Here is a 10,080-nt window from a genome sequence, read left to right as displayed (position 1 = left end):
CACTTGTTGGGATGAGCACTGGGTGTCGTATATAAGCCAATCTGACAATAAAGTATATTTTAAAAAATAAAAAGTAAAAAAATAAAATTTGCCCTGGCTTGCTTTCACTACTGGAGGAAAAAGGTGACAGGAGTATAGTTTTATACCCTATATAAAAGACACACCAAAGGATATACAGGAGATTGTCCTGCTCTCCTGAATTCCAGGGAAAGCCTAATCTTGCCCCTGGCATGGGTTAGTCATGAGTGTGTCCAGATAATTTATAATTACATATTCATAGTTAAAGAGTCCCTACAGAGTACAAACCTGTTTCTGGCTTTCCTGAAGTTGGGAATTTTCACTCAAAGCATCTTTTATAGCTATCTTAAGTCGTTCTTCATTCATTTGAAATATTTTGAAGGTCGTTTTGGCCTAAGTAAAACACAACATATCAAGCTTATAAGAATTCATTTAATAGCTCTTTTTTATACATACTCCATAAAACATGGAATTGAAGTAAAAAAAACATGTCACTATTAACAGGAAAGACAGTATGGGGTAGCAGAAAAAAAGCTACCAGGGTCCAGTCAAGGCTCTGCTACTAACTCGCCATGAGACCTTGAACAAATGATTTAACCTCTTGTAACCTTTAATGTACTGTGTAGCAAATTTTGTTAACTTCTTATTATCTGCCTCTCAACAGAATTTAAACTCACTAAGAACTTTTCTATTTTATCTACTAATGTTAAGTACCAAGCACTTTCAACGATGGTACATAGCAAGAGCTCAATAAATACCTGTCGAATAAAAAACTTTCCTAAAGTAACTTCTATAAAAGAACTACATCTACAAGACCCCTAAGTCTCATATTCTAGTATTATATCTCCTTCTTGAATCATGAAATAGTAAAACTAAAATGATTTTCAAAAGCAATAGACCTTCTAGACTAATTCAACTTACTTCAGCCACTTGTGATTTGAGAGATTTTGATTCATCTTCTAGAGACTGTATCTTTTTTGAAATATCCACCATCTGGAAAGACAGTATCACTCTGTAAACAAGTATGTACTAAAATTTTCCAGTTTCCAAGAGGTCATATATCTTAGATATATTGTTAAACTTAACACTTGCACTCAAAAACTGAGGACTTACCTTAAGAGACCTTGTCAGCCATATATGCTTACAGGGATTTAATCAATTACAACAACAGTAATTCATCTCACCTTTACTATTTCATAACATTTAAGTTATATAGGCTCAAGATAAATCCACTAACATCATATCTTACTAAATAATCTGACACACATCTAGATCTTCTTTACAACAGATTTTAAAATAACAAAGTTAAAATGTTCTCAAAATAACTTCTGAATATTAAAAAAAAATCCACTATGTATGTGATTATTCAACTTTATTTATGTAAGCTACTTCCATAACATATAGAAAATTTCTGTAAGAATATGTAAGAAACTTAATATGGAAATGGTAACCTCTAACAAATAAAAAAGCTACTGGATCTGGAAATTTTTACTCTCACCATAACAGTCGTCTGTATGTTTTGGATTTTTTAGAGTACATATAATACTTTAACTGATACCTATTAATTTTTTTAAACTCAATAACTTCCCTTTTCCTGCAGTTTCCTCAAACACAAAAGCCTTACCAATTCATCTTGTTCAGAATGCTTAGATTCCTCTTCTTTTAACTGGTTTTCCAGAAAAAGTATTTCATCCTCAAGTTCAGATTTGGAGCTGTTCAGCTTTTCATAGACTGCCTAAAAGAGGAAGCCAACTTAATCAGACAGGCATAGGGTTTTTTGATTATGATAAATCAGATAAGTATAATCAAACTTATATAATCAAAAATAAAGATATATTTTAAATACATTTAGTTTACATATTAGTTCATTTTTATGATATTTAAATAATAGCAATACTAGCAGGGGTCAGCAATTTTTTCCTATAAAGAGCCAGAGAATAAATATTTTAGGCTTGTAGGCCATGTAGTCTCTGTCCCAACTACCCAACTGTGACTATGTAGTGAGAAACCAAAGACATTATGTAAATGAATGAGCATACTGTGTTTCAATAACATTTATTTACAGGGACACCTGGGTGACTCAGTTGGTTAAGTGTCTGACTCTTGATTTCAGCTCAGGTCCTAATCTCATGGTCATGAGCTGGAGCCCCATGTCAGGCTCCACACTGGGCAGGGAGCCTACTTAAGATTCTCTCTCCTTTGCCCTCTGCCACTCATGTGCTTGGACGTACTCTCTCTCAAAATATTTTTTTAATTTTATTTAAAATCTGGTTAAAAATGAGCAGAGCACCTAAACATTTTTCCAAAGAAGACATGTAGGTGGCCAACAAACACATGAAAAGACCCCAACATCACTGATCATGAGGGAAGTAAAAATCAAAACTACAATGAGGTGTCATCTCACTCCTGTCAAAATGGTCAAAACAAAAAAGACAAAAAATAACAAGTGTTGGCAAGCATGTGGAGAAAATGGAACCCTGTGCACTGTTGCTGCAAATGTAAACTGGTATAGTCACTGTGGAAAACAGTAGAGAGATGCCTCAAAAAATTAAAAACAGAAATACTATATGATCCAATAATTCCACTACTATTTATTCAAAGAAAACTAAAACACTAATTCAAATAGATATGCATACCTGTATGTTTACTGCAGCCTTATTTACAACAGCCAAAATATGGAAGCAACATTAAGTGTCCATTGATGGATGAATGGATAAAGATATGGTATATATACAGAATGGAATATCATGTAACCATAAAAAGAGGATAAGACTTGCCATTTGTGACAATGTAGATGGACCTAAAGGGTATTATGCTAACTGAAAAAGACAAATACCAAATGATTTCATTCATATGTGGAATCTAAAAACAAAATAAATAAAAAGCAGAATCAGACCTACAAAATCAGGGAATAAACTGATGGTTGCCACAGGAAAGGCAGTGGGAGATGAGCCAAATGGGTGAAATAGAGTAAGCGACAGATTTACAGTTATGGAATGAAAAAGTCATGGGAATAAGAGGTACAGCATAGAAAATACAGTCAATGAGACTGTAATAGTGTTGTACGGTAACATATGGTAGCTGCACCTGTAGGGAGCACAGCATAAAGTATAGGGATACTGAATCACTATGCTGTAACATCTCTGTCAACTACACTCAAATAAAAAACAAATTAAAAAAAAAAAAAAGAAAAAACAGAGCCCAGAATATAATTTGCCAACCTCTGCTCTAAACCGTTCATTTAAGGGAAAAAATGAGAGGTATGATTTAATATGAAGACATAATAAAAAATTAACTAAAAAATAACCAAGATTGCTTCATAATATTCTGCATTGAATTATAGCATTTTCTCAGATTTTTTTAATTTAAAGTGATTAGTTATCGAATTATTCCAATTTGATTTTAAATACCATAACAAACGTACCTCTGATATTTGTGATCCTTCAACAAACTTGTTAAAAAAAAAATAAACCAAAAGATTCAAAGAATTTGATGGAGGCCAAAAAAATAAGAAGTACAGGTACATACAATATTATAGTGGTTAAAACAATTATTTCTATATATTTCCCCAAACGTGGTTATTTGATTATATGAAATCCCTGACTTGAATCAAAATTAGTCTATTTTTTCTTTTATTAACCATGAAATCTTTGTAATTCTATCAAGTATAGTTAATACTAAATTACATAAATCAATTTTAAAAATAAACACTACATGGTTCTTAAAATTACTAAAATCAGAGAAAAACTTCCAAAATGTCCGTTTAAATTTTACTACTATATATCATGCAAATTCAGTGTCTTAAAAATAAATTGGTATGTTTTATTTTACACACAGCACTACCAATAGCTTTTGTTGTCCAGTTTTTGCTCTTCTGTTAGAAGGCTAAATTCCTTCTACAGTTCTTTCTTTTGTAATCAAACTAGTAAGTTACTATTGAACAGTAATTAAAACAGGTCAAGAGATAAAATAATTTCAACATGTTCTTGAAGATATCAATAGGTAACAAATGAAGAAAGAAAAGATTAAGAAATATACCTCATTTGGAATTCAATTCATAACTTCCTTCAGACTCTACTAGGAAATTCTGAAACATGACCTACAGACTTTTAATTCCAGTTAGTTAACATCCACTGTTATACTTATAGACTTCCTGTTGATTATGAACATCAGTGATTATTAACAGCCAAGCTGGACTAAACACATACACCAAAGGTACAAAAGTCCATTGTTTTCTACTTAATAGTAGCTTTTTACAACACTTCCACCACTAAGCAGTAACAAGGCACTACTATTTTTTGCCTTATTTTGTTGTAGCTTAGCTAAATAACAAATTTTTAATATTTCCCTTCTTACTATTGGCTAAATCATACCTGGCTCAAGAGAGCTAACTACACATCTCTCTTCCAAATTCCACATTTAGTGATATCATGTTCATACCTTGAAATTGGGAATATTTACACAACAGAACGCAGCAAATACTACAAATAAGGATGCCTGCTTTTCAGAGAGCCAGCTGTTAAACATTTGCCAGCACATCACTGCTTAAATCTTTGGTCTAGGAGCCCCTAACTGGCTCAGTCAGTTAGGCATCCAGCTCAACTCTTGATTTTGGCTTAGGTCAGGATCTTACGGTTTGTGAGTTCAAGCCCTGCGTATCTGCACTGGCAGTGAAAAGCCTGCTTGGAATTCTGTCTCTCCCTTCTCTCTGCCTTCCCTTACCCCCAACTTGTGCATGTTCTTCTTCTCTCTCAAAAATAAACAAACATTAAAAAAAAAAAAAAAAACTCTGGTCTAAATCTAGTCAGCTCTTAAAACACTGGGAATGAAGTAAAGGCAAGTACTGCCACAATTTACATAATTTACTGCTGCCAGCTATTCCTAAATTTATGAAAATGAATCCTATTTTTCCTTTCTAGAGCAGAGTTAAAAAAAAAAAAAAAATGGGGGACGGTTACCTTAATACGTTTCCCAAGAATGAAGAATAAAGAGCTTCTATATACCCTTAGATTCTAGTAAACTGATAAAATGAATGTGCCTCACTCAAAGTAAGTTAGCAAGAGAGCTCAAATTTTTAAGGGAGCTCAAAATTTAAAAATTTTTTATTAAAAATTCATAAAAATAAATATTTTATAAAATATTTAAATAGTTTAAAATGTTTTATACGAATGCTCTATTTCCTATAATTAATGTTTTCTTTAAGTTTTAACACCTAGAAATGCTCTTACACATTTCTTTTAAAATAGTTTTGAGAGAATACATTGTTCTTAAAGTTTATATCATTTAGTAAAACTCTGTCCCCAGCTTTTTTTTTTTTTATGTTTATTTATTATTTATTTTGAAAGACAGAGAGAGCAAGTGCACATGCAAGCAGAGGAAGGGCAGAGAGAAGAGAATCCCAAGCAGGCTCCACACTGACATAGCAGAGCCTGATGCAAGGCTCAAACTCACAAGCCATCAGATCATGGCCTGAGCCAAAATCAAGAGTCGGCTGCTTAACTGACTGAGCCACCCAGGTGCCCCTCTCCCAACTTTTATAATTATACGTATTATTCATTTTTACCTCCAAACTTTGTGCTTCTGTTGACTCCTTCTCAAAGTTGGCATCCTCCAAAGATGATTCTAAGCCTTCATACTGAAAGAAAGCAACACTGTAAGGAAAAGATCTATAAATTTTATTTTAAATTTATCTGGACAGGTATGTAAAAAGCAGACAAAATCCACCTCTATGTATATGTTAAATTTACTTCGATTTACTTAGCATTAAGTTCTTCAAATATAACCACTGTAATAGAGACTGGGCGGCTAACACACTGGCTTGAGCAACAAATGAGAGAACTTCACCCTTAAGACTAAGAGAATGGTCCCAAGTCCCTATTCACTTTAGAGAAACTAATTTAAACTAGCCATCAAAATTTTCACTTGCAATTCAAATTACACGACAAATGAAGATTTTTTTTATTAAATCTTTTAAAGATGCAAAATAAGGAAAATTAAACATACAATATGATAAAATTTGGCAAAATGCACTTATTTCAATGCTTTAAAAAAGTGATTAAATGGAAGAGTAGACTATTTGGACCAATCTTTGTGCTAAGAACAAAAAGATTGTTAAAAAAAAAAAACAACAAAAAACACGAGATATGTCTGAAGGATTTGGAGAGGTAACCAAATAGTGAGAATCTGTAATAGAAAAGAGTATCCTCAGAGAACCGAGTCTAGCATTTCACAATTCCTTCTCCCCACCCAAAAGCAGAGGATGATAGGACAAGAAACTCAGCAGAAATTTTAGTACAAGTGGGGAGCTAATGGGGCACCTGGGTGGCTCAGTCAGTTAAGCTTTGGACTTCGGCTCAGGTCATGATCTCACAGTTCCTGGGTTCGAGCACCACATCAGGCTCTGTGCAAACCGCTCAGAGCCTGGAGCCCACGTTGGATCCCCTGTCTCCCTCTCTCTCTGCCCCTCTCCCACTCCCACTCTGTCTCTCTCTCTCTCTAAAAATTAAGTAAACATTAAACAAAAAAGAAGTGGGGAGCTGACAGGGCAAAATTGGGAGTTAAGGACCCAATAAATAGGATGAGCCACCAAGCTCAGGTTTTATGATGGGACTCTGGAGTAGGCTGAAGAATGACCTCTCCAAATTCTGTCCTAATTCCCAGAATTTTCAGATATGAATAAGTTAAAGATCTTCAGATGGGGAAAATATACAGGATTATCTTGGTGGACCCAACATAATCCCAAGAGTCCTTATAAGAAGAAGGTAGGAGGATCAAATTAGGAGAAGAGACAATGGGAAGATGGAAACAGAAACTAGAGCAATATAGCTAAGAGCTAAGGAACATGGACAGCCTCTAGAAGGTGAAAGAGGCAAGGAACAGATTCCCTCCTGTTGCCTCCAAAAGGAAGGGAAATCTGCTAATACCTTCATTTTAGTCCTATATTAAGAACGGTTTTAGATTTCTGACCTCCAAGGCTATAAGAGAATAAGCCTGTGTTACTTTATGCTACTAAATTTGTGGTAACATGTTACAGTAACAATATAAAACTAACACCAAACACATTCACTACCTTATAAGAAAGTCTAAACCAAAACAGACCAATCCCTTGAAATGAGGCCAAACTTCCAAATATTTTAATCTGTCATTAAAGTAATCTACGATTTGTGATGTCTCAGCCTAGCTGCCTATGAGAAGCAATAGCAAATCCTCACTAAAGAAACATCATGCACAACTTCAAATTTTTCTCTACAAATAACCTGTCACTGACCAATACAAGATTCAACTAAGACCCAAAAGAGGGGCCCCTGGGTGGCTTAGTCGGTTAAGCGTCCGACTTTCGCTTAGGTCATGATCTCGCGGTTCGTGGGTTCGGGCCCGCGTCGGGCTCTCTGCTGACGGCCAGCTCAGAGCCTGGAGCCTGTTTCAGTCTGTGACTCCCTCTCTCTCTGGGCCTCCCCTGCTCACGCTGTCTCTCTCTCTCTCTCTCTCCTAGAAATAAATAAAAATATTTAAAAAAAAAAAAAAAAAGACCCAAAAGAAAAAATGAGCAAGAGAAACAGACTCCTGAGGGAGGCAATTGATAGAATTTTCAGTCAGACATTAAACTAAGGAAGGTTAGGATGCCTGGGTGGGGGCGCCTGGGTGGCTTAGTCGGTTAAGCGTCCGACTTTTGCTTAGGTCATGATCTCACGGTTCGTGGGTTTGGGCCCCGCGTGGGTTTGGGCCCCGCGTGGGGCTCTGTGCTAACTGCCAGCTCAGAGTCTGGAGCCTGTTTCAGTCTGTGACTCCCTCTCTCTCTCTGACCCTCCCCTGCTCATGCTGTCTCTCTCTCTCTCTCCTAGAAATAAATAAAACATTAAAAAAAAAATTAAAAAAAAAAAAAAAAGGATGCCTGGGTGCCTCAGTGTGTTAAGCCTCCAACTTTGGCTCAGGTCATTATCTCACATTCATGGGTTCAAGCCCTGCATCGGGCTCTGTGCTGACAGCTCAGAGCTTGGAGCCTGCTTTGGATTCTGTCACACAATTTACAAAAATTAATTCCAAACAAATCAAAGACCTAAACATAAGAACTAATCCCATAAAACTTTTAGAAGGAAATAAAGGTGCAAATCTTTGTGAGCTGTTTTAAACAATGGTTTCTTAAACACCAAAAAAAGCATAACCACTTTGGCTCAGGTCGTGATCTCATAGTTCATAAGTTCAAGTCCCATGTCAGGCTCTGTACTGACAACTTAGAGCCTGGAATCTGCTTCAGATATTGTGTCTCCCTCTCTCTCTGCCCTCCCCACTCACACTCTGTCTCTCTCTCTCTCTCTCAAAAAAAATAAACATTAAAAAAGTTTTTTAGGAAAAAAAATTCATGCTTCAAAGACACCAAGAAAGTGAAGAGACAACCCACAGAAATGAGAGAAAATACTTGCAAATCACATAGCTAATAACTCACATCTTTAATATACTAAGTTACAACTTGATAATAAAATGAAAAACCAATTCAAAAATAGGCAAAGGAACTGAAGAGACATTTCTCAAGAGAAGATAGAGTCAAAGAGCACATGAAAAAATAAGTGCTCCTCACAATTAGCCATCAGGGAAATGCAAATTAAAATCACAGTGAGATATGACTTCATACTCACTAGGATGGCTATAATCAAAAAGACAGTAACAAGTGTTCAGAAAGATGTGGAGAAACTAGAACACTCAAAAATTCCTAGTAGGAATAAAAACTGGTATGGCCACTATGGAAAACAATTTGGCAGTTCCTCAAAAAGTTAAACATAGATCCAGCATTTGCACTCATAGGAATATACCCCAAAGAATTAAAAATATATTTGCATAAAACTTGTACACAAATGTCCATAGCAGCATCACTTATAGTAGCCAAAAAATAGAATAACCCACTGACAAATACATAAAGTGTGGCCAAGAAGAGTACTTGGCCAAAAAAAAAAAAAAAAAAGTTAAATACTGATACATACTACAACATGAATGAACCTTGAAAACATAATGTAAGTGAAAAAAGTCAGTCACAAAAGCCTATATATTATATGATTCCATTTATGTGAAACATCCAGAATAGGCGAATCTAATGTTTATTTTTATAATTTTTTTGAGAGAGAGAGAATGAGTGAAGGAGGGGCAGAGAGACAGAGGGAGACAGAATTTGAAGCAGGCACCAAGTTCTGAGCTGTCAGCACAAAGCTTGATACAGGATTCGAACTCCCAAACTATGAGATCATGACCTGAGCCTAAGTAGGACACTTAACTGACTGAGCCACCCAGGCACTCCAGAATAGACAAATCTATACACAACATGAATGAACCTAGAAAACATTTTACTAAGTGAAAAAAAGCCAGACACAAAGAACCACATGTTGTATGATTCCATTTATGTGAAATGGAACACAGAACAGACAAATTTATAGAAAAAAAAAAAAAAGGTATATTCCTTGTCTAGGGCTTGGGAGTAGAGGAAACTGGATGAAGGATAATAACTAAGGGGTACAAGGTTTCTTTGAGGGGTAATACCCCAGGGTTGTGCGATCAGATAAGATTGGGCATGTTCAGGGTGGTATGGCCATAGACATGGGCTGTGGGATCAAGTCCCACATTGGGCTCCATGCTTAGTGTTCAGCATGGAGCCTGCTTAAAATTTTCTCTCTCTCCCTCTCTCCTTCTCACCCATTTGCATGCTCTCTCTAAAATTTAAAAAAAGATGTGTTTTTCATTTTTTTAAAAAAGAAAAAGCTATACTATATTACATATAGTATAACATATAAATATCACGTTATTTATGATGAAGACCTCAACACAAAAATGTAAACAATAATAGAGAATTTTTAAAAGATGTTAATAAAGGAATATACTATAGTCCATGGATAAGAACTCAACATTGTAAAAATGTCAGTCCTCTCCAAATTGATCTATATATTCAATGTAATCCCAATCAAATTCGTAGCAGGCTAAGTGTGTAAACTGATGAAGTGATTTAAAATCTATAGAGAACAGCAAAGTACCAAAATCACCAAGACAATCTTTAAGGACAGACATGGAGGTTTACACTGT

The 10,080-nt window shown here is 35.3% G+C and overlaps 1 protein-coding gene across 5 annotated transcripts in view; it reads right to left on the bottom strand.

Annotated features, from left to right (window-relative positions):
* Window positions 1-10,080, bottom strand: part of MIA2 (MIA SH3 domain ER export factor 2) — a 103,853-nt gene that overhangs the window by 57,468 nt on the left and 36,305 nt on the right. For all 5 annotated transcript variants that reach the window (XM_039249550.1, XM_039249554.1, XM_039249552.1 and 2 more), the window contains 4 exons: window positions 5,582-5,653; window positions 1,643-1,753; window positions 940-1,011; window positions 307-411 (listed from right to left, as the gene is read on the bottom strand). In XM_039249550.1, coding sequence (XP_039105481.1) covers window positions 307-411; window positions 940-1,011; window positions 1,643-1,753; window positions 5,582-5,653 — 360 coding nt within the window. The remainder of the gene's footprint in view (window positions 1-306; window positions 412-939; window positions 1,012-1,642; window positions 1,754-5,581; window positions 5,654-10,080) is intronic.

The sequence above is a fragment of the Hyaena hyaena genome, unplaced genomic scaffold (assembly GCF_003009895.1).
Source record: "Hyaena hyaena isolate Hyena2069 unplaced genomic scaffold, ASM300989v1 scaffold_342, whole genome shotgun sequence".
NCBI classification, from domain to species: domain Eukaryota; kingdom Metazoa; phylum Chordata; class Mammalia; order Carnivora; family Hyaenidae; genus Hyaena; species Hyaena hyaena.
This window is presented reverse-complemented; position numbering and strand designations above follow the sequence as displayed.